This window comes from Hipposideros armiger, unplaced genomic scaffold (genome assembly GCF_001890085.2).
Source record: "Hipposideros armiger isolate ML-2016 unplaced genomic scaffold, ASM189008v1 scaffold_64, whole genome shotgun sequence".
Classification (NCBI taxonomy): domain Eukaryota; kingdom Metazoa; phylum Chordata; class Mammalia; order Chiroptera; family Hipposideridae; genus Hipposideros; species Hipposideros armiger.
Genome location: NW_017731414.1, coordinates 1,829,029 through 1,852,976, shown reverse-complemented (window position 1 = coordinate 1,852,976; position 23,948 = coordinate 1,829,029). Strand labels below are relative to the sequence as shown.

Genomic DNA, 23,948 nt, shown 5'->3' with positions numbered 1-23,948 from the left:
TGGCCCTCATATGTGGGATCCGAACCGGGGCCCTCTGGCATCCCAAGCGAGTTCTTAACCATCGCGCCACTCGGCCGGCCCCCAAGCCAGCTCTTAACCAATGCGCCACTCGGCCGGCCCTGGACTGGCTTTTTAATTAATTTATTTTTTAGCTGAGCCATCCTGCCACATGTTGGCAGCTCAGCAGCAACTCAGCTCAGGACGGGAACCGAACCGCTGTTGCTCAGAGCTCTCACTCTTGAGCAAGCTCTTAACCAACTGAGCCACTCAGCCGGCCATTGGATTGGCTTTTTTAGACACAACCTTTGTGCAACTCTGAAAGCACCCAGGCCCAACTCCTGGCACCCTGCTGGCTGTCTCTATGGGGTCTTCTTGGTGGCTGGGTCAAGGCAGGGCCATGCAGAGCCACTTGCAATGTGCATGTCAAGCCTGTGGTAATCTGTAGCACTCCACCCGTCTTCTCTTCGTGCCATCCACCTATTGAATGGTCCCATGGAATTTTCCACGTTCTGCTCTGATGATCATTCTCCCCATGCTTTCTATGTGGCAGTGGTCAGCTCAGGGCTCCCCAGTCTCAGTTCAATGTCTTCTGAGGCTGGCTCATTCTTTATTGTGGGGCCCTCCTGTGTACTGGTGGGTGTTGGGCAGTGTCCCGGCCTCCACCCACCAGATGCCAGGAGCACCTTCCCCCCAACCAAGTCATGACAACTAAAAATGTCCCCAGCCATTGCAGTGTCCCCTGGGACATAATCACCCACCACCTCGAGTATAACTCTGTGCCTTACCCATTGGCTTCCTGTGAACTGGTGGCTAGACCTGGAGGTGGATTTCGTAAGCCACTTCCTGTTGCCTCACCCTCAAAGGCTCTTCTCCATGGGGAGACATAAGGGGATTCTGGCCTTCTCAAGTTCCTCCTCATCTTTGCCCCATCTTACAGGAGAGGGTTCTTAGGTCAGCATTTGTGCCGCCTCCTATGGACTGCCCGGTCCCCTGACCATCACCACACTGCACCCTCCCTGTTTTCTTCCATACTGATCACCATCTCTACTATACAGCTTCTTCATTCAGGTGACGCCCCCCCCCCACCTGCCCCCCAGACAGAGAGCTGCCAGAGTGCCAAGTGGCCACAGGGCGCAGATGCCCCTGCCCCATTGCATTGAGGCCAGGCTGAAGCTTGGCACCAGCATCCATGCTTGTCCTAAGAAGCTCCCACCTTCATCCCCATGTGTGGGCTATTGGGAGATGGCACTCTGCTGTGCAGAATCTGAGAGGGCCAGTGTGGTGGCTAGGCTTCCTGAGGGCCCCTCCATGCCTGCTACTGAGGAGACACTGCACTGTACAGCTCAGACCCAGGGGTGTGTAATCTCTGAGCCTGCGGTGGGAATGATGTGACCCCTGGAGGGCGTGAGGAGACTTAGGGCATTGCTGTGATGTTTCTTCAAGTGCAGCTCACTCCGGTACCAGTGTGATAGGTGTGGAGGCAGCAGTGCTGTGCCCAGGGGTTTTGAGGGAAGTCACGTTACCCAATGACTTGCTAATTGCGGTCTGGGAGCTAACCCAGAAGCTGCTGAGGAAATGGACATTGCCTGGGCCAGTTTGTCAGACCCTCCTGGCCTCAGGACGCCACCTTCTGTGCTGCTGTGTAGACGAGGTGACAGCAATAGGGCCTCCCTAACTTTGCGATCTGTCGGCCCCTACAGGGAGCAGCCAGCCAGGTGATGGCCATGTTCCCATGGGGAGCCCCTGCACTGCCAAGGTGGCCTGACTGCTGGGGTCCCAGCCAGGCTGGGTGAGCCTGGGGCAGCGCTGGTCCCGCCATGAAGGAACCTCCAATTCGGGCTCTGGCTGACACTCAGAAGATGCTGTTGGTGCCATACCACCTTCTGGGGGGCCCACGAGCACGGGGTAATCCCTGCAGCCCTGACACCACCATTGCCTTTCATTTGCACCATGCCTTCTCACGTTTAGTGCTGTGTGTCCAAATCCTGTACTTCATTGTTATCTATGCCTCAGACCATCGGTGATCTTTCGCAGAAATGTAACTTACTCTTTTATATTCACACACATGTTCACCATGCCCAGTGCTCTTCATCCTTTGAAAGACTCACATGACATGTCCATCTGGTGTCATTCTCCCTCTTCCTGAAGAACTCCCAGAACCTTTGTTGCAATGCACATCTGCTGCACACAAACTCTCTTGGCCTTTGCCTGTCAGGACAAGTCTCTTTTTCACTTTCTCTTTTCTCTGGATGTAGACTTCTAGGTAGGCAGTATTCGCTCTCAGCCCTTTAAAGATGTCCCTGTTATTGTTAATGGCTATAGACAAGTGGCCTGTGGGAGTCACCCACATGTGTATGTGACAGTAGGAGTGACCTGCTCTGTTGTTGATGAGAAGGGCCTGGTCCTCCTGCTGGAGGGAGGAGACACCAGGCAGGCCCATGTGGCCAGGAATCTGGCTCTACAATGACAGCCAGGCTGCTTGGGGATATGCACTTGAGGCCAGCCCTCCTGGCATTGTGGGGAAAGTCGGGGCTTTCAGGCTCTTGACTGACTTCTCCATAAAATGTCTCATTCTCAGGGCCTTTGGGGAATGAGTGACCTTGCAGGAAAGGAGTCTTCCAGGTAATTTCTTAGACAGCTCACAAGCTGTTTAAATGCTTCACTACATGGCCCACAGGGAGCTTGTGGTCCACCACAGCAGTGCATGCGAGTCCTGGGGCTGCCCTGATGGAGTTCCTTCCAGGGAGATGCACCCTTCCTAGTTCCTCTCCCTCGTTACCCTAAATCTGGCCTTGCCTTATCATCATTGTCATGGCCCCTGACCCCAAGCTCCTGAAGCACAGGCCGTGCTGTGTGTGGATGGCAGACATGTACGGTGCTCAGGTTAGCCCTGGCTGACACTTGTGTGAAGGTCTGGGCCCAGAGACCTTAGGGCGCAAGAGCCAAGCCCCACATGCCCTCTGCTGCTGCGGTGTAAAAATCTCTGCTCCAGCCTTGCACCTGCTGTTCCCTCTGCCAGGAACACCCTTCCTTCCTGGCTTCGATGGTCAGGTGTTGGCAGAGAGCTTGTAATGATGACAGGCAGGGCCGCTTTGCCTCAGCATTGCCTGTGCTGAGTGTTCTGGTGTCTTCCACTGCTTCCCTTCCACCCACATTATAGCACTCTTGCATTAAACATGGTTGACAGACAGGAATCTCTCCCTGCCTGTTTAGGAATCCTCTGTGTGTTCCTGTGATGGTGCTCAAAGCCCCCAAGTCTTCAGAAAAGATCTACTGTGTGCCTGAGGGACGGTCACAGCATTACTGAGGTATCATTTACAGCACGTAGGTGTGCAGTCAGTGAATGGTAACACTCCCCCGGGCTCAGACACACACTGATCTGCTTTCTGTCTCTAGTTTTTGCCATTTCTGGAAACATAAATGGACTCACACAACACATGGTGTCATATGTTGGCACCTCTCACGTAGCCAAGACGCCTCGAGGTTCGTCCAGGTTGTGGCCATCAGGAGTTGTTTTTTGTTTTGTTTTTTTCCTGGACAGTATTCTCTTGTTTTTGTCTCCCAAGTGCTGGATAGCTGGATTGTTACCGCTGTCTAGATACTAAGAGTAATTCTGCTGTGTACATGTATGTATAAGTTCTCTTGTAAGCGTATCTTTTCATTTCTTTTGGCTAATTCCTAGAAGTGGAATTGCTGGGTCATGTGCTAACTCTGTGTTTAACCTTTTAAAGAACTGCCAGACTGATTTCCACAGTGGCTACATTGTGTAGGCTCCCACCAGCCACCAACGAGGGTCCTGGGTCCTGGGCTGTCGTCAGTCTTTCCGGTTCTAGCCATTCTGATAGGTGTGCAATCTGTACTTCATTGGTGGGTAATGGCTCTGAGCAGCTTCTCTCCTGCTCATTGGACATCTGCATGTCTTCTTTTCATCTCTTTTTAACTGAATTTTAAGCAAAGGCTGGTTAGATGTTGTGTCTCCAAGGGCCTTGCCAAGCCGGGACCCCCATGGGTGCTGTGCTTCCCATTCTCTGACTGGCAGCCCAGGTGGTTGTCAAGTCATCATGTCAGCTGGGTCTGAGTCTGCTTTGGAGGGAGCCTGGCCCCTGTCTCAGCAGCACCATAGCCTCTGTGCCTGTGGGGGCTGGTTCCCAGTCCCGGAGCAGGACAAGGGGCTGGAGGATATCCCTTTCTGCCTGCCTGGCCGTGTGAGGGATGTGTTTGGAAATGGGTTTCTGGAGTGTCCGATCCCATGGGAGCAAGTGCTGGTACATAGAGTGACCCCTCAGGTTTGCTCCAGATGGCAGTGTCCTTTAAGATTTTTCGCAAGAAGGGGCTCCTGGTAAGCAAAGGGGGTACATGGGCGGCCTTTGGTCCAAGTTGGCTGAGCTGTGTCACCCTCACACCCAGACTCATGGACTCTGAGAGGCTGACCACCTCTCAAGTTCCGGCCTGCCCCTTGGTTGGTTCTCCCCATGAGTGTAGAGCCAGTCCACTACTCAGAGTTACTCCACTTCCCCAGGGCCTGCTGTAGTGCCTGACATTCTGGGTGGAGACTGACAGTAAGCCACTCTGGGAGGGTCTGGGGGGGCAGGGTCAGTGGGGGAGCCCCCCTCACTCTAGGGGGCCTGGGAGGCTGGAGTGGTGGATTCAATAATGGAGGTGGAGAGAGCCCAGTCCCCAGCTGCCATGCAGGGGAGGCTGGGGTGGGGGCAGGAGGGCAGGCTGACACGGGGGTGAGTTTGGGGCCTGATGGAGGGGGTCATGATGACAACTCAGGACCGCACTGTGGGGCAGTGTCTGCTACACAAAAGGTGGGCACTCTGGGCACAAGATAGGTGAGAAGGGGAGGTACAGCCCTCCATCTGGATTCACATTTTTAAAAAAATTCTACCAGAAGGCTGATCTCTGAATAGCTGAAACTTAAAGTATTTATTTTGAGTTTTATACTATATATTTTTTATGACATTTGGAAATTCTTCTGCCACCCCAAGCGCAGTTAGAAACTGCTCTGATGCTGTGACATCCGAGCTGGATAGGCATTGGGCTCCGTCCTGCCAGTGATTGGGGGCCAGAGTTACCTCATCAGTCTGCGTCTTTGCCGGTGGTGCTCACCTACCCTGATTTCCATTTGGAAGGAATGTCTGTGAGGCACGGTGGCCTGGGCTGATGTTGGTTTTGAGAGAATGGTGAGGGGCTGCCCCCTGCCTGTGTCTCCACTTTTGCCACTTCTGTACCCTCAGCCCCGGCCCCCGTGCCATCCAGCGAACTCCTATTGATCCATCAAAACAGTGCCCTGATGACCTTTCCTGTAGTTTCAGATGTGTATGTTTTCTCTCACCTTGCCTGAACGCATCATCCTTTTCCTGCTCCTTAGATAACTGAAAACAAGTCTCTGGATTTCCAGATTGTTCATTGACATTTTCCTATTTTGCTTTTTTTGTAGGATTCTGTTTCACTGAGACCATCAATTCGATTTCAAGGAAGCCAAGGGGTGAGTCGTTTTTGTGTTACTCATATTTGGAATTGTGGGATTGGGGTAGTCCGGGCCTATTGTGGCTCACTGGGCACAGTAGCAGTTGGGTGCAGTGTGTGGCCTCATCGACTTCCATGCCAGGCCAGTCCCCATGCCAGGCCAAGCTCTGCCTCTGGATTCACCCAGGGTCTCTCCCTTCCTTCCTGTAGCCAATTCATACCTAGTTCTGAGACCCCCCAACCCCTGTTCTGACCTGATCTCTGAGCTGATTCAAAGTTGTGGCCCCAGGGCCCAAGCTCTGTCCCCCCTGGCGTGGGACAATCATCTCCCTCTGTGGACCCAGGACCGTGGGTGTTTGGTTTTTGGTACTGGGTCAGGGCGGCAGGGAGGGGGTTATAGAAACTCAGCACCCCCATTTTTTTCTTGAAATGTACTTCCTTTTAAATGACCATGTTACAGAAAAATCAGGGAATGAAAGAAAGGGTGAGTTAGTCACAGTCCTTGCCCCCCTTTCTTAGCACCTCCCCTGTCCCCCCCACCCACCAAATGCCCCTTGGAACACTTTAGTTTTTCTTTTAGTCTTTATTGCAAGTCTTATATTTTTATCTGAAGAGTTACCACATGTGTCTTAAGTCAGCTTTCACCTGACAGCCGGCTGGCTCCTTACAAAACCAGGGAGATCTGAGAGTTTCGCTCAGCCAGGATGCTCCAGAGAGGAAGCGTCTAGGAGATGCATGGCTCTGCATGCGCTATGCGTGTCTGTGTGTGCAGACACAGAGATACCAAGATGTGCTTGTGCTGCAGTCACAAGGGGATTTCTTCCTCCTCAGGGAGACTCAGTTCCCCTCCTAAGGCCTTTAGCTGATTGGATGAGGCCTATCCAGACCATCGAGGGTCCTCTCCTTTACTTAAAGTCAGCTAGTTTTGGACATCACTGTATTTACACAACACCTCTAGCAACACCCAGATTACCGCTTATGGTGTTACCAGGCTGCAGTCTGGTCAGGGTACACAGAGACTGACCATCATACCAATACCAGTCAGGGCTGCCGAGATGCCCCGAAAGGCCCAAGGTGCGCCCCCGTGTCTCCATCAGCCCCATCGGAGTCTTGTGGTCACCCTTTTGCCACCTCCCCTTTATCTTCCCTGGGACATTTCCCCAGGGGTTGGAGGTCCACGTTGGGGGGGCGGGGCTGGCCTGGGCTTGCTGCCAGACTGGCCCCATGACGCCCTCTGGTGGCCACGGTCACCCAGTGCCCTCAGCAGCTGTGGGAAGATGCAGTGGTGCACAGAAAGGTCCATCATGGTCATTTCTCAGCAAGACCCCACATGGCCACTCACAGATGTGCTGTGAACTTCTCCTGGGCTGTGCCCCACGGCCCCTGAATTCCTGTGGAAAGCCTTAGAGCCACATCCATTCCAGATGTGGGGTCCTACCACCTTAGTTTTAGAATCATGCTTTGTCTGCTTTTTCTTCCTCCTGAGCTTTCTTAGGCATATGGAGTTTCTAGAAGGCTCTGGCACAGAGGCACTGTACTGCAGCTCCAGGCAGGCCAGACCATGATTCTTCTCCAGAAGTCTTTTCCCTGTGTGAGACCGTGTGAGGGCTGGAGGGGCGGTTTGGCAAGCGGTGCACTGTCTTCTCCAACTTGCTACGTAGGGTCAGCTCTGGGTCTGCCCCTGTGATATCTGGACCTCCTCCTCCTCCTCCTTCTGGGCATTGATGGGATGCTCCCTCTCCCCACTACCAGGTCTGAAGGGCCTGGTCTGGTGCCAGGCTGTTTGTGCACGGTCACTCAGACCGGCGGAGAGGAGGCATGGCGCCTAGTTCTCCCCTTCCACTTCTCCTGGTCTCTCCACTACGTGTGCAAAGCTGGGCCTGAGTGTTCCTGAGAGGAGCTTTGCTCTGTGCACTCTACCTGCAGGGTTAGAGATGGAGCAGGAGGCCAGCAGGGCAGGACAGAACAGGCTCAGTAGGGGATGACAGGGAACCGCTCCCCAGAGGCCCATGAAGCTGATGGAGCGAAGATTGAGACCCTATCTGTATGTAGGCTTCTTAGCTTGAGGATCTTGACCAATTCTCCTTCGGTCTTTCGGCATCCTTACTTACCACCAGATGGGGACCTTGTCCATTTAGAGAGTTGTGTGCAAGTAAATGAGGCCTTAGGAGAACCAGTGTACTCTGCAGTCCAGAATGAGCTCACTCGGCTCCTGCTGCATGTTCCCCTTAGATGTGAATGTAGTGCAACTGGCATAAAGTTATGGCGTCATGCACTTCCTGGGTGGGTGTGGGATCCATCCCGGCCACCGCCCAGCCTAAGCTGGGAGTGCCACAGAGCTGGGGTGTGAAGGTGTGCAGCTGGTCCCAGTTTTGGCTGGTTCCTTGTGCATATCTGTGGCACTCGCCACATTCCCTGGAGAGCCTGGCCATACCTGAGTACATCTGGTCTGCCAGAGCAAAACGCTCACCTGTCCATTTGTCAGATACACATTTGCATCTGTGTTCTCTGAGCTCACAGGGGCACTGAGCTGGCTGACTGGCCCTTCGACTGTCAGGAGGTGACTTCTGAGTTATTAACCCCTGACAGCTGGTGAAGCACCCCCATCTGGCCAGCCCCCCCAGAACTCTTCAGCTGATGAAAAAAGGAGAGGTAGGGTTTCGTCCAGGGTATTCAGGGCCTCAGCATTTCCCTAGGCTGTGGTGGGAGCCCAAGCTGCAGTTTATAGAACGAGGTCTGGCAGCACTGGTCACAGGCCTTTTGGCTGTTGTCTGTGTGTCTAGGAACCAAGTCTTCAGGAGCAGTTAGGATGTGCTCAAGATTGAACCACAAGGTGCTTGTTGCTGTGTTATTGGTATCAGGGACAATTTGGAAACATCTTTAAAAATCTCTAATGGGGTTTCCTAGTCCAGAGCCATCATGCACCAAGTTCAGCAGCTAAGACCCCTGGAGCAGTGTTGGGGGAGGTGCTGAGCATTGCTCTTCTGAGCCCATGGAGTATGAAGAGAAGAAGAAAGGGCTCAGAAAGGGCCCTGGATGTGGGGTTAGGGAAGTGAGGCCTCCGCCAGGCTGGCAGAGGAGGCTGTGTTGCTCCTGGAAGGTGTGTTAGGTACAGTAGTATAATAACTCTCTGCCCAGAATGATTCTCCAGGAATTGAAAATGATGAAGAAAATTGACGATCCCTGAAACCCCTCTGGCCAGAGAGGACCTGCCTGGTCAGTGGTGTTTGGGTCTTGTATGCACCTGTTTCCTCTTTTTACCTGAAGGGGACATCCACAGTGTCACCCGCACCCCCAACAGTGTCGCCCCCAACCCCACCTGGAACTCAGTTTATCTCTAGAGCTCCCACCTGCACTGTCTACGTGGTTTCACATACCTGGGGAAAGGCAGTGGCCAACCTGGGATGGATTTCAAAGGGAGGCCCAGGTGAAAGTCCTCTGGCCGGGACCCGATGCAACCACCGAGAAGCCAGCACCCACTGCGGGCTTCAGGCCTCAGAGGCACTCAGGCCTTCTGGAATGGGACTAGTTGAGCATGTTTACTGCTGTGGTCCATCTGTCACACAGACGTGGTCCCCCCCCCCCATAACCTGGTGTCATGACTGGCATCAGACGCACCCAAACCTGGTGCACTCGAGCCAGCTGAGTGCCATATGGTGGCCCCAGGTGCAGGGGCAGCTGAGACTCGGTCCAGAGGGCACATGCATGGCCACTGCATTTCAGGCCACGTCCTGGAATACATCCCAAGCTATCCTCTGGCACAGAGACAACTGCGCATTCCTGGACCATTCCTGCCCAGCTGGCTGGTTTTCCTGGTGGTTCCCAGAGACTGGGAACCATTAACCAGCAGTAAAATAGCCCATTAACCAGAGGATTCCACAGCACTGGTGCTACAGAGTCACAGAGGGGCGGGGACTTCAAGAACCTGCCATGCTGGGCTCCCAGCAAACCCCCCCGCCACCCCCCAGGTGTCCCAAGGACACCGACCACAAGTGTCCCCCCTGTGTGTGTCTTCTGTCACTAGCAGCACCAGGTTCTCCTGAGCATTGGTTTCAAGCCATGTCACCCACCGTCCTACACAGACTGGCCTCTGGGCTCTGTACTAGGCTCTCCCCACCCTCAGGATGAATTTAGGAAGTGGACATATATGCCTGGGTGGAAAATGTCCACACAGGGTGAAAGGGTCACAGTGAAGCGTCCCCCACCCTGTCCATGGGGAGGCGTGATATCTGCTCCCTGTGCAGGCTCAGATAGGGCATCTGCAGCGTGGTCAGTGGGCCTCGGTGCACATGGTCTGGTTCCACCATCAGCTCTGCCGGGCTGCAGGGGCATCCTGGAGCTGTCACGGGTGGGATTCCTGCACCCCTGTGTCCTCTGGCAGGCATCCCCTCGTCTTGATCTGATGTGTTCAGGCCTGTCATGGCTCTGACTGCACAGTTCAGGAGTTCTGTTTTGCAACTGGAGCTGGGGTGCATCCTCTTCGTCTGCCTTCTCCGGGTGGGGTCTTTCTGCCTCATGGCTGCATGGGCTGGTGGGAGTGAGGGGTGCCCAGGGCCATGAACACCTTGGGACTCAGGCAAGATCCCCTTCCCCTCCTCTTAGTGTTGACAGCCTAATGGGGACCGGTGCCCTCGGCAGCCGTTGCCTCTGAACTGAGATGGAAAGATACTGTATGGGGAGACCATGTCCCTGCCAGGCCAGGACATGGTGAGGGAGAGGATCAGGGTAGGTGAGGAGGAGCCACCCACGTCAGGCTCAGGTTCACTAGAAGCTCCTTTTCGTTTTGCTGACTGGTGCATGGGCTTCCTGCCATATTCTGGGCAGCTACTCAGTATGCATCCAGCTTCGGGTATGCCTCCCCATGGCCCTCAGAAGCTTTGTTCATGGCCACAGGGCAGTGAGTGGACGGACACTCAGGTGGAGTCTGTATCTGCATGGAGGAGGTAGAGGGGAGTGGTCGCTTAACGGGAGCGAGAGTCAGATCATTTTGGCAGCCCAGCATGCCCTGATGGCTGCAAATGCCCGTCCTGTGTCATTTCATCTTTGAGGGTGTCCCAGGCCAGATCTGCCCCGTTTGGTGGGTGCAGAAACTGAGTCAGCCCAGATTCAGGTGGGGTCCCTAGCTCTGAGCACATATTGAGCTCTCTGTGCTCCTTGGACTGCAGTGCCATGCCTTACCCCTGCCGTGGGAACCAAGGACCCAGAGCATTGCTGGGGGCAGGTGACGGGGACCGGCCACAGGTCCTGTCACTGCCAGCAAAGCAGAGGTGCATTTAGAATGACAGTGCTAGCATGTTCTTGCTGTAAGGGTCTTGCTGCATGGACAGGCGGGGTCCAGCAGCTGGCCTGTCCTGCGGTCCCCTCCGTGCTGCAGAACCCCCGGTGACATCCCCCCTCTCCATACAGCACATCTCCATCCCCCAGCCCGACTGCCCCTCAGAGGCTCGGACCTTCTCCTTCTACCTCTCCAACATCGGCCGCGACAGCCCCCAGGGCAGTTTCGACTGCATTCAGCAGTACGTCTCCAGGTGAGGCCCAGAGGAACAACCCCACCTCTCCAACCTCCACCTGGGGCCCGCCCCCAGCCTGGCACACTGCAGATGTTTGCCCACCACCTCTGGCCCAGTGCCCCCTTCTCTCAGATGAGCCCTTCTGGCTCCTTTCAGTATGGGTGTAGATCCTGGTGTGTTGCCTCAGGCCCTGGGGCCTGTGTCTCCTTGTTTCTTCTGGGTCAAGATGGCTCTAGTCAGTGCTGACCCCTGTTTTCCAGCAGGGTTAGGGGGTGCGGGCCCCAAGACCATGTCTCCCATCTCCCAGGTGTTCATTTTGGCTCCTGACACCTTGTCTTACAGCCATGGGGACATCCACCTGGACTGCCTGGGTAGCATCCAGGACAAAATCACAGTGTGTGCCACCGATGACTCGTACCAGAAGGCACGGCAAAGCATGGCACAGGCTGAGGAGGAGACTCGGAGCCGCGGAGCCATCGTCATCAAGCCTGGAGGCCGCTATCTGGGTAAGTATGGGGGCACGGGACTCCACCCTTGGGGGATTCCACCTGTACAGGTATCATGCCTACTGAGCAACTGTTGGGGGAGCAGGAGGCATTCAGGGCCCATCCAGCAGGGAGCAGGAGTGATGAGTGACAGAGGTGTGGCCCCCACGCAGGACCAGCCAGGACCATGTCGAGTCAGGAAGATGGTTCTGCTGTGTCAGTTAGGGGCTATTCCATCTGCTGCCTCCGAATCCCCAGGTGGACTCAGGGTTTGAGAACTGGAGGAACTTGAATCTGTAACCCCTCTCCCAGGCCACGGCCTCATGGACCCTTACCTGTCAGGGATGCAAACATGCTCCATGAATGCAGTGTTGCTGTCTGTCCTCTGGCCACCACCCCTTGCCCTCACCTGCCCAGCTGACTCCTTCCCAAGGCCAATGTGACCGGCATGGTGCAGACCACCAGATGCACCCCCACGATGGTCTGCTGTTGTGTTAGGGCTGGCGAGGGACCACCAGCTGGAGACGTGAAAGGAAAGGCGTTGATCCCTGCTCGCTCAGAAGGCTCCAGCAGCTCAGCATCTACTCAGAAATAATTTTGGTGAAATTGAGACACGAACAATGCTAAAACTGGGGAGAAAAGCACAGTTTATTCAGTAAGCTTCATCATCCAGCTGCAGCCTTCCCACCTCCTGGATCCAGAGAGAATTGAAGAGTCATCAGAATTCATTGCCAGGGAAAGAGGGGGATTAGGGCAGAGAGACGTGACCCCGCTTACTGCAAGTGAGCCTCTTGATGGCTTTGTGGGGTTTTTCTTTTTCAGGAGGAGAGAGGAAGATTTAAGATCCCCCAAAGAAAGCCTGTGGCTTCCCTTGCTTGACAGTGGGGTTGGCCCTGAATGAAACCCCAGACGTCGGTGCAGGGCCCAGTGGATGTGGCCATGCTGCCCAGGGAGCCTAGGCCCTGGGCCATGAGCCTCCTGCCACTGGGGCCAGAATCCAAAAGTGTTTCACTCATTTGCTCTCACCTCAAGATGCAAACATGAACATCCATACACATCTTAATAATTTTCTGGGGGTTTTGGCCAAAAAATTTGTCTTATTGGATCACTTTGGGTACAGTGGTGGTTTTTGCAATGGTTTACGTTCTGATGGAAACATCTCCTGGCCTCTTAAAACTCACCTGGGGACAGCTCACTGTCAGGCCTCTCCCCACCCTGTGTTGGCTCATCAGCCGGGTCCTCTTGGGACCAAGTCAGGCCCTAAGGATTCAAAAAGCACTTCCTTCTTTGTTAATCTGACAAATCAGATTTGGTTGGGATAAGCGCAAAAAGAAGTCATCGTGGAGAGTTTTTGGCCTGAGGATTTGAGGCATGCGCTGACCTCATTCAGCCATCCACATTCCCTCAGTGGCATGGGCGCTGTCCAGGATGAAGTTAACAACTTCCTCCCTCGAGAGCCATGCTCACTGGCTCAATGAAGGCATTACTGTACTGCCCCCATAGTCTGTACAGGGAGGGTGGGGAGCTGCCCTCTGCCCCCAGGGCTTTAGGCAACATGCCACCACATCTGCCCGAGGAGGGAACCCCTTGGGGCTTAAGCTGGGGAGCTGCTAGCACCTTTGGGTCTCCACAGCAATTGCCAAGTTGACCATGACACCTTTATTCCCTGCTTTTTCTTAAAAGAATAACAGATCCCTTAGGGCCAGCGTAAGGCTGTTGATGTGCTGGCACTTGGGTCATCTGCCTCTGGCGGTTCAGTGACTGCCCCCACTTTTAACATCAAATGGGTTCATAGATCATCCCCTTCTCCCTGTGGTGGTCCATGTTTTTGGCCCCCAGGATTTAGGTTGCCCAAGATGAAGTCAGTTAATGGCCCTAAACATGCTTCTGTAATACTTCCTGAGATTACCACTTCTGAGCCTGCAGGTGCCCAGTGAGCTGTGTGTGGTCAGCAGGTGGCGCTCTCGGCCACCCAGGGTCTCCACCAAGCAGGCCTGGTGGACATGCTCGCCTTTCGGGTGTGGTGCTGTTGGCCATTTCTTTCCATGCTCAGGAACTCAGTGTTGGCCCCAGGCAGTGGGACATCATGGCCTCCCCCTCAACTCCTCCAATCCTTAATACCCTGGTTCTTGTTGCAGGCAAGAAGGTTCAGTTTCGGAAACCAGCGCCAGGGGCGACAGATGCTGTGCCCTCCCGGAAGCGGGCGACCCCCATCAACCTGGCAAGTGCCATCAAGAAGAGTGGTGTTAGCGGGGGTGGTGGGGTGTCTCATAGGCCCTTTCGTGACCGGGTGCTGCACCTTCTGGCGCTGAGGCCCTACCGGAAGGCCGAACTGCTGCTGCGGCTACAGAAGGATGGCCTGACGCAGGCGGACAAGGACACGCTGGACAGCCTCCTCCAGCAGGTGTGTGCTTGCCCAGGGTTGGGCTGGGGTGGGGTGCGGTAGGGTCCAGCCAGCTTGTGAGCAGCTTTTGTAGATGGTCTGTACACACAGTGGGCTGGGAGTGTGGCATTTACTGTCTGAGGGCCTGGGGTTCAGCTCAGAACAAGGCCAGCACCACACTCCTTGCCATCTGCTAATATGTAGGCAGTGGGCACTGCACAGGGGATCTAAGACTTCAGTTGCACAAGGCTTTTAGAATTGAGTGAAACCTGGGGAACCTACATGCATAAATTAGTGAGAGCTTGGGCTTGGCAGTCAGGAGGGCCTCCCTGCCTCTCACCGGCTACAACTCCAGGCAGGGGCCTTCACTTCTGGACCCTCCAGCTTCCAACTATGACTGGGGAGTGACTGCAGCACCTCTTGTGGGGCCAAGGGCTTAGCCAGCAGAAAGGTGGTGCTAGCAGGTGGAGTCTGCTGTTAAGAAACAGCCTGGGCTTTGGACCAAGAGTGGTGAGCCTAGAGCCACCTTCCTGAGGCCCTGCCCTGGATCCCAGGGCTCCAAGAGACAGCAGGAGAACCCCTGGTAAGTGAGTGGCTTGCTCTGTTCACCACATCAGCCGGGCCATGTGGATGCTGCTTTGCTGTGCTGCTCTGAGGACAGTTCTGCCAGCACCCTGAGGAGGAGGTGTGGCTGAGCCTCTTCCGATTCCCCTCTGATGCCTCACTTGCCCTTCCTGCTTCCCGCCTCCGACACTCCCAGCACTGGGCCAGCACCTCCTGTGGCAGAAAGCCTACACCGAGATGGTAGCTGTATCTGAGGATGAATTTCTGTATTTGCCGAGTTCTTCAGTGGTCCTCTTGGTGCTCGTATTCACTGTCCTCAGTGCAGCCTGAGGCCAGTGTGAACCACATAGCACGTTTGGTAGGAAGATGCCGGCACCTGTTCTCCGGCTGCCATCCCTCATTACCCTTATCCCGCAGAGAGTTCGTGGCAAAGAGCAGGGGTGGGGAGAAGAGGCCTCTGCAACCTTCGCCTGTAGAAAAGATGGAGCTGCATTCCATGCACAGTTGTAGATCTGGGCTGGGGCCCAGGACCAACCATAGATGTGGGGGGCCCATGGGCAGGTGCCTCCCCACCCCTCACCTCAGGAGATATCTCCTGTGTCCTGGGGGCTTTGGTGCTAGCTGACATCTCACATCACCAGGACTTCGGGGGCTCCGTGTCTACTTGCTAGACACCTCTGTGCAGATTTGGCCTCCTGAGCCACTGTCCCCAGTTCATGGCAAGGACCAAGAAGCAGTGTTTTTCTCCCTGAGAGTTCAGGCATTGGCTAGGAGCCTACTAAAAGATAGCTTTGTGGCCCAGAAGTTTTCTTTGGCAAAGGGGCTTGCCAAAGCATCCAGAAAGCTCCAGAAGCAGGAACAACTTTCCCAGGGGGGCTCATTTCCTTGGAAAGGCACATGTGTCAGCCTTGTCCCTGGGAATTTAAGGGAAGCACATGGAAGGCCCTTCCCCTGGATTGGGCGCCCCCAGAGCTTTCTTCTGTAGCGTGGGGAGACTGAGGTAGGGCTGAGGGAGCGTTATGGAGTTGTCAGATATGAGTCGGGACTAAAGACACAGGTGGGACCCACACCCTCCCCTGGATGTGCCTGCAGCCCGCACTGCTGTCTGGCTGGGCCGCAGCCTCTGGTGTGGCATTCTTTGGAATGCCCTCGCTCCCACCCTTCCGTCTTGTCCTGTTTGTGCCCAGAGGAAGAAACACACAGGTCTCTCAAACGCAGAATATGCTGACCGAGCACACAGTTACACCCAAGGTTTACCCTCAGAGCAGCCCTCAGACACTGCGGAACACCAGGCCCCATTTTCTGAAGAGACAAGGGTCTGGGGGTGCTGATGTGGACCTTTTTGGAGCACTTGCTCTGTTTCTAACCCCGAGATGCTCTCGTTGCTCCAGGCCCTCCCGGGACCGGAGAGGCACAATACTGGGCTTTGGCTTCTCTATTTAGCTTGGGTTGGCAGTCTTCCAGGGACGGCCCAGCTGGCATCTGTGGGCAGAGTGGCCTCCCTGTGCCCACTCTGATTTCTCTTGAATGGCCCCGTCTGCCTTGTGCATCTATGTTCATTGCCTGGCTAGTTCTCTCCAGTAATTGTGAGGGGAGGCAGGGCCCTGTCAGCTTGGAAAAGGGGAAGGTCTAGGAATCCCGTGGGCTGCACCTCACCCAGGCTGGTCATTTCCAGTCTCTCCAAGCAATCAGGGACTCTGATGAGCAGCACTGATGAAATTGTGCTCCTCAAAGGTGCCTTCTCTTTTCTTTCTGTGAAAACATTTAAAACAGAGACTTAAGACATCTGTCTCCAATGCCAGCTGGACCTCAGAGAAAACCAGAGGCTCATCTTCATGAGTAGGAATGTTGATGGGTGGGTGACTTTTCTGGAGAGCATTTGAACAAAACATATCAAAAGCCATAAAAACATTCAGAGCCTTTGACCCACGATCCCCCTCCTGGGAAGCTGGCTGAAGAAAACCATTGCCAGTTTGGAAAAGCCTGTGACGTCTGTTTATGCTACAGAGAAACTGGAAACACATCAGCATCCAACAAAGGAGAAATATTTGAATAAATCACAGTATGGCCACTTGAAATATTACTCAACCTTTAAAAATGCTTGCTGTGGAAAACTGTGACGTGGCATCCTCTTAGAACCCAGCAATAGGGAAAAAACAGCAACACACAGCTGCACATGCATGTGCAGGATACCAGGGTGCCCAGCAGGACACTCCTGGAAGTGCCCGCTTCTGGGCAGTGGTCTTCACAACTTCAAACACCCTTAATGCGATGTTTTAAATCCATCTTTGCAAACTGTCTTGGAGACCAGCTCAACCTCTGTTAACCAATGGAGAAGAGCTGGCTGGTGCATGGGGCACAGTGTGGCCTCTGGAGTTGCCCCCAACCTTGGCCTACTCTGCTTCAGGAGCTGCAAATCCAAGAGAGGGTGTCTGTCGGGCTGCTGTAACAGAATCCTATGGGACTGGGCAGCTCAAACAACAGACATTCTCAACAGTTCTGGAGTCTGAAAGTCCAAGCAAGATCAAGGTGTCAACAGATTGGGTGGCTGATGAGGAGGGCCCCCTTCCTGATTCACAGGCAACATCTTCTCATTGTGTCGTCACATGGTGGGAGAGGCAAGGGAGCTCTCTGGAGCCTCTTTTATGAGGAGACTAACCCCATTCATGAGGGCTACAGTCTCATGACCTAATCACCTCCCAAAGGCCTCACCTCCAAATACTATCATGTTGGGAGTTAAGATTTAACATGAATTTTTGGGGAGGACACACATTCAGTCCATAGCGGGGGCGGGGGGAGGCTGGTAATGAGTTCATAGATGTCAGCCCCCCTTTTGGGAGCCAGTCTGACCCAGTGCAACTGTAAGATGTGTGTGTCTGGATCTGGTGCAGGGGAACTGGGCATGGGGTACTGTCCTCTTCCCTTTTAGGTCTGTCGGTCTTCCTCCATGTCTCCTCTCTCTTCTGCTTCCCACAAGGCGACGCTAGCTCTTTGTTGCAGGTGGCCAATATGAATGCCAAGGATGGCACATGCACGCTGAAGGACTGTGTGTACAAGGATGTGCAGAAGGACTGGCCTGGCTATTCGGAGGGGGACCAGCAGCTGCTAAAGCGCATGCTCGTCCGGTAAGACTGCCTCCCCTGGGCTCGGGGCAGATCTCATCCCCAGGATGCTGGGTTGGCCTTGCTTGATCCCAAAGGCCTCCAGGCTGAGAGCAGGGTGGAAAGGTCCATGGGGACTCCCTGACCATCTTCCCCACTACGTCCGCCTCCTGTCAGGAGAAAGGCCAGCCACCCTTGCATGGGTTGGAGGGTGTGCATCACTATTGCGAACACCAGAGTGCCGGGCAGAGGCCTCAGTCCACCCAGACTGTTTCCACTGACCCTCCCCTTTCCAAAGCGTCTGCCCAGAACTTGCATGTCCCCAAGGACTTCTGCTGCCAGAGCCTCCTTCTTAGAATGGTTCCTTCAAGAAAGGGAAGGAGTGAAAGCAAAACAAAGCTCCCCATCAACATGGCTCAGTAGTGTTAATTAAATGCATTCCCTCTGGGGTTAATTGGGACCAGAGGTCAGGAGCCGCCTAGGGGACTCTGAGAGGACTGTGTAAGCTTCCTGGCTTGGCCAGTAATGCTTCTCCATTGATGCCTGGCCTAGGAACCAGCCATCACTAACTAGTCCTTAACGTGATTTCTCGGACTTGGAGCTCTTTATCAGGGTTTGGTTTTGTTTTTTAAGTTCAGCTGTTTAAAGCAGTAATTGCATCTGGAAAGCAGAGCTGAGTTGGAGCCACTCTGGGTGAACCCCAAGTTCCTCCTCAGCCCTAGTGGACACTTATCCCCAAGCCACCAGGCCTGAGGTCTCTGCTTTGGCTGTTCTAGGCCTCTGGGTGTTGGGAAGCTGAGAGGAGACGGTCTCTGCAGAAAAGACACCCTATCCCATGCTCCCTCTCTGGGGGTCTTCTGTTGCCCCAGCTAAACATGTCAGGTTGTCATTATCACCTCCGGAAAGGTGTTTTCATTCATCACACAATTTTTGGCAAAAGGCCCAGTGTTGAAATGGTTGATTACCCTCCGCCCAAGTGCTTTGAGGTGGCGAGGGGGACTCAAGGGGCACAGTGAGGGTGCTCCCATCCTTCCTTCCTTCAGAGCCTCTCACCAGATGCCTGAGTTCTCAGACCCCAGGACTTTAGCCTCACTGAGCTCCCAGGAAGGGGTATGGCCAAGAAAGAGTAGCCATGTACGGGTTTGCCCACGAGTGTGTGCGTGTGTGTGGTGGGTAGGAAACAGTGCTCAGAGGTTCTCCACACGCCCCTGTGCACATCCACATGGACACCCTGGCAGGTGATCTAGAACAGGCGCCGTGGCCCTCGCAGCCTGAAAACTCACCCCATCTCTGTCTTTCCATCCATCTGCTACTGCAGCACTGTGTTCCTAGACCCTTCCCATTGTCTCCCCTGTTGTCTTTTCTCCATTTTTTTTTCCTACTTTTGGGAAATTTCTTTGGCATCTTTCATCCCGTCTTTTTTTGGCCACCATTTCTAGTTCCCAAGAGTCCTTTCTGTTATATATTTTTAGCATGATGTTCTTATTCTATGGGAGTGATGCCATTTTAAATTTAAGGATACTTTTTAAAAATGATAGCTTTATTGAGATACAATTCATTTAGCACAAGTCACCCATTTAAAGTGAACAATTCAGTGGTATTTAGTACACTCACAGTGTTATGCAACCATCACCTCTATCTAATTCCAGAACATTTCCTTCACCCCAAAGGAGACTCTGTCCTCATTAGAAGTCACTCCCCCTTTGCCCTCCCCCAGCCCCTGGCAGCCACTACTCAGCTTTCAGTCTGTGGATTTGCCCATCCAGACATTTCACATAAATGGGATCATACACCATGTAGCCTTTTGTGTCTGGCTTCTTTGACTCCATGTAATGTTTTCAAGGGTCATCTAGATTGTAGTGTGTCAGTACTTCATTCCTTTTTATAGTCAGTAATATTCTATTGTGTGGATGGACCACGTTTTGTTTATGTGAGAACACCTGGGTTGTTTCTACCTCTTGGCGATTGTGACTACTGCTGCCGTGAACATTTGTGTCCAAGGATTTGTTGGATGTGGATTTTTTCAGTTCTCTCAAACGCATACTGAGGCGTGGAATTGCCGAGCCATTTGGTAATCCTGTCTAACTTTGAAAAACCACCAAACTTCCTCAGTGACTGCACGATTTTACATTCGCACCAGCAGTGCACAACGGTTCCAATTTCTCCACATCCTCGCCAACGCTTATTTTCCGATTTTTTTAATCTAGCCATCCTAGTAGGTATGAAGGAGTATCTCATTATAGTTTTGATTTGCGGTTCCCTGGTGGATGTTGTTGCACCTTCTCATGTGGATCTTGGCCATTTGTGTATCTTCTTTGGAGACATATCTATTCAAGTGCTTTGTCTTTTTTGAAGATATTAAAACTGGTCATTTTGTTGTTGAGTTAAAGTTTTCATCCCCTTATAGTCTCTCTTTCCTTTCAAATGCATTTTTCTGCCTGGTTTGGAGCCTGACATGTGTTGCCTGGAAGCCCCATCTACCACCCTCCTCAGGCCTTTCCTCTGGGCGGCTCAGGCTTCCTCAGGAGGGCCCCTCTGTTTCCTCTTCTCCCAAGGCTATATGTCTGTCCCTGCTGTCATCCAGGTGTGGGCTCTGCAGCAGACCAGGACCCCGAGCAGCCTTGCAAGGCTGCTCGGGGACAGCTCGGCGGGAACCCCTCCTTTGAGGTTCCTGAGGCTCTGACCCCCAGGCCACGGGGTTCTGGGGCTTGGGATTCGGTTTTCTTGGATCCTATAGGAAAGTCACCACCTGTACTTCTGCTTTAGTGTTAAATGTCTCTCTCTTGTTCCCTTTCCTCTTCATGCCATTTTAATGGGGGCTTGAAAGAGAGTGAATGGAAACCCCTGTTCTTTGTTTTTCGTCTTTAACCAGAGTTCTGGTGGCTTCTCTGTGAATGGACAGGAAACCTGGCCTCCCTTGGCCATGGGGACCGTGTTGCCCTAGGGAATGCCTGCATGTTTTGGGTACCTTTCCTTTGGCTCTCTTTGCATTTTGGCCCATGTGCAGAGGACAGCAGCAGTGGTCTGGAATGTAGCCATTAGCCAGGGAGTCAGGCTTGCTCGTCTCTGGCTGGAGCAGCGTAGACATAGCCCCTGAGCCCCTGGATCTCAGCCTCCCTGCAGGCCGTGGAGGGCCCTCGGCACCACACACAACACCAGAGTCGCTGTCAGGGCCTCTGTTTGCCCATCAGGCATTGGGTTGTCTCTCTCCCCTCATCCCTGGCTGCACTGTTTTGCTCAGGTCCAGGGGGGCCAGTGGCTGCCCCTGCCATCCACAAGGAGGTTCTGTGGCTGGGGTTCCTAGGAAAGCGAGTGCTGAATCCGGAGGCCTTCCTGTCACAGAGCAGGGCATCTCAATTCTCTTCTAAATTCTCTATAAAGTTTCTGCAGTGTGTCATTATTAGGATGAACAGTTGAGGGGCCAGTGCCCAGCTGCCACTGGGACACAGTACAGACCTTGAATGTTTGGTCAGTTTTATGTGGTTCCCTGGTCTCCATAATAATGAGTGAGTGGTCAACTCACCCTTCCTAGGGCACAGGATACTGAGTGGGGTAATCCTTGGGGCAGTGAGACTGAGACCGCAGGGCAGCTGTAAATGAACCTAGGGTGGGATGCGCTCTGGCCACTCTACCTGCCAGTCCTGATGTACCCAACATGCTCGCCCTCTCTGGTTCAGTGGGGCGGTGGCCCTTCCCTGAATCACTGGGCAAGGGTGGGACAGTGTGGTGTCAATGCAGAGACAGGTGGTTCTGGATGCACCCCGGGGGGTACTGCTGCAAGCCCCCACCTACCCTGCTTCTCCTTTGCAGGAAGTTGTGCCAGCCACAGAGCACAGGTAGCCTCCTTGGAGACCCTGCTGCAGCCAGCCCTCCAGGCGAGCACGGGAGTTCGGCCTTGCCCCCACAGGTAGGAGCAGTGGGTGGAGGTGCTGGAGGAGGAGAAAAGGGAGGGGGGTTCTCACCCTGAGCCAGTGAGCCTGATCCAACCTTGGTGCTTAGGGACCTTTTTGGGCTCTTGGCTCAGGGCTGGGATGTTTTCCTCAACTAGTGAGCAGCTGCCTGGCTTCCCCCAGGCTGGGGGCCTGGGCCCAGGGCCTGGGTGCACTTCCCTTGGACACCTGTGGGTGGTGTGGCCAAGGGATGGCAGACACTAGGCTGCCCTGAACCTCTGCTGCCTCTCAGGACTTTCGGTGAGGATTCCGTAAATCCAGTGTGCTGGCTGCAGAATAGGACGGTGCCCAGAGGGGCCCCATGAGTGGTGGCCGCTGCTATTTTAGTCAGTCAGAAAGGGCACTAGGGTAGGGGGAGCTCACTTGGCTCTGGCTAGGGTGGTCTTCGGCTGTGCCCCCCTCACCATTGCTTAAGCTTTTTGGTAAAAGTTATCTCCCCACCCACGTTGGTGCTGTGACACAACTGGGCCCCTCCCCTCCCTCTTCCTACCCCCTCCTCCTTCTCTTCCTCCTCCACCTCTTTACCCTCCCCCCTCTACTTCTTCCCCCCTCCTTCTGCCCTCTTCCTCCTCCTTCCTCACCTTCCCTCCCCTCATCTCCTCCTCTTCCTCCAGCCTGGAACACCCAACCCACATCCATAGCCCAGAAGCCTTCTTGTGGAAAGGCTGGGTCCATACAGACCCCCAACTGTGGGGCCTTATTTCACCCACACCCTACTGCTGCTCCCTGGTCCTGGGCCTGCTGTCGGCCACCTTTCTCTCTTTAGCCGCTTCCTTGGGTCAGGGCTACCTGGTCCAGTGCTGGCTCCCCTCCTATGATCTGGGTTTGCCTCACACACCTCAGTCTAATCACCTGTGAAATGGGGATAAGACTTAGACCATGTCGCAGGGCTGCCATGAGATCCAAGTAGTCAGGGGTCTGGGGTGATGGGTCCCAGCCTGTGGGGCTTTCCAGTATCCCTCAGACTTGGCTCTGTCACCGTTCCTATCATCTGGGAAAGATATTGAGCACAGCAACGTTTCAGACCATTCCCCAGAGGTGGTTGAGCCTGTCTGCTCATGACCTGGCCACCCTTCCTTCTGCAAGTATCCTTGGGGTGGGTGCCAAGGGCCTGGCTGGTGTGTGGACGTCCCCATGTGGCAGGAGTGGGCCTTGCGTTTGGGTGCTGGTTTTCCTCTGGGCTTGGGCTGCCTGCGTGCTCTCCTCAGGTCAGCCTGTTGCTGCTGTGTCACTCCCCAGGGGACACCAGCAACTCCAGACACAGGCTCCCCTCTAAAATAGTCTCCCTTCCTTCACAGAAACGGCCTCAGCCTCCTGATTTCATTGACCCCCTAGCCAACAAGAAACCCAGGATATCGCACTTCACCCAGAGATCTCAGCCTACCATCAATGGAAAGCTGAGTGCACCTCACAGCCGCGAGGCCCTACTATCCACCCCAGGCCCCCTGGCTGGCACGGACACCCACCTGCCCCCACGGCTGGAGCCCCCGAGGGCATATGACCCTCTGGCTGACGTCAGCAATGACTTGGGCCACAGTGGCCAGGACTGCGAGCATGGGGAAGTGGCCACCCCAGCCCCTGCTGCGTGCCTCAACCTGCCCCTACTGATGGACTGTGCCCAGACCAGCAGGCCTCACAGTGGTTCATCTCGCAGCAAGTCCAAGAAGAAGTCCAAGAAGCACAAGGATAAAGAGAAGGCAGCTGGGGACAGGCATCGGGCTGGGCCGACAGACCTCATTCCTGGCTCTCTTGGAGCCCCACCGGTCGCCCCGGGTAGGTGCTGAGAGGCAGGCCTGGGGCAGGCGCTCTGCAGGAGGGCGCTCCTGGGAGCCTGAGCCCCGGCTCCACATCATGCCAAGGGGGCCACACTGCCCCATGTGCCCCCATGTTGGCATGCCCTGTGCATTCAGCCCCTCTGCACCCTGTGTTCTCATACCGGGCATCAGTGAATGCCCGGCAGCCTCAGCCCTGGAGCCTCCTGTAGTCCTTTGTGAGCCAGGCCAGCACTGGGGGCTAGAGACACAGGTCTGACTGAGCTGAGACTCACGAGAGGGGCGATGCATGCAGAGAGGAATGAGTTCCAGGCACAGATACTGAGAGGGGGCAGGGTGAGGCCAGGACCAGCTGGGCTCAGGGAAGGCTGTGGGGATGGCCTGGAAGGAGAGGGGCAGCACCTGCACTGCCATGGGCTTTGTATGACTTGAGGAGCCTGTGGAGAAAGGGTTAGGAAGGCTGTTCCTAGGACAGGGGGTGGTAAGGGCCAGAACGAGGTCATACAGTGGGTGGGGGAACTGGAAGTTGAGAGATCAGCAGCAGGATGAGAGGTGTAAGGCCAGCCAGGGCCGTGTGCTGAGCAGGATAATCTCTGTGGGGCCCGGAGGCACTGGGGAGGCATGTGGACAGGCTGGGCTGGTGGTAGGGTAGGGGTCATCACCCCCAGAGCCTGGGCCACTCTGAGTTCACAGCCCCAGGCACCTGAGCTG

General features: G+C 54.6%; 1 protein-coding gene across 1 annotated transcript in view; it reads left to right on the top strand.

Annotated features, from left to right (window-relative positions):
* ELL (elongation factor for RNA polymerase II) overlaps positions 1–23,948 on the top strand; it is a 59,291-nt gene that overhangs the window by 29,282 nt on the left and 6,061 nt on the right. The window contains exons 2-8 of the mRNA XM_019641975.1: positions 5,444–5,491; positions 10,879–11,000; positions 11,325–11,488; positions 13,606–13,871; positions 17,415–17,539; positions 21,326–21,422; positions 22,764–23,238. Of these exons, the coding sequence (XP_019497520.1) occupies positions 5,444–5,491; positions 10,879–11,000; positions 11,325–11,488; positions 13,606–13,871; positions 17,415–17,539; positions 21,326–21,422; positions 22,764–23,238 (1,297 nt within the window). The remainder of the gene's footprint in view (positions 1–5,443; positions 5,492–10,878; positions 11,001–11,324; positions 11,489–13,605; positions 13,872–17,414; positions 17,540–21,325; positions 21,423–22,763; positions 23,239–23,948) is intronic.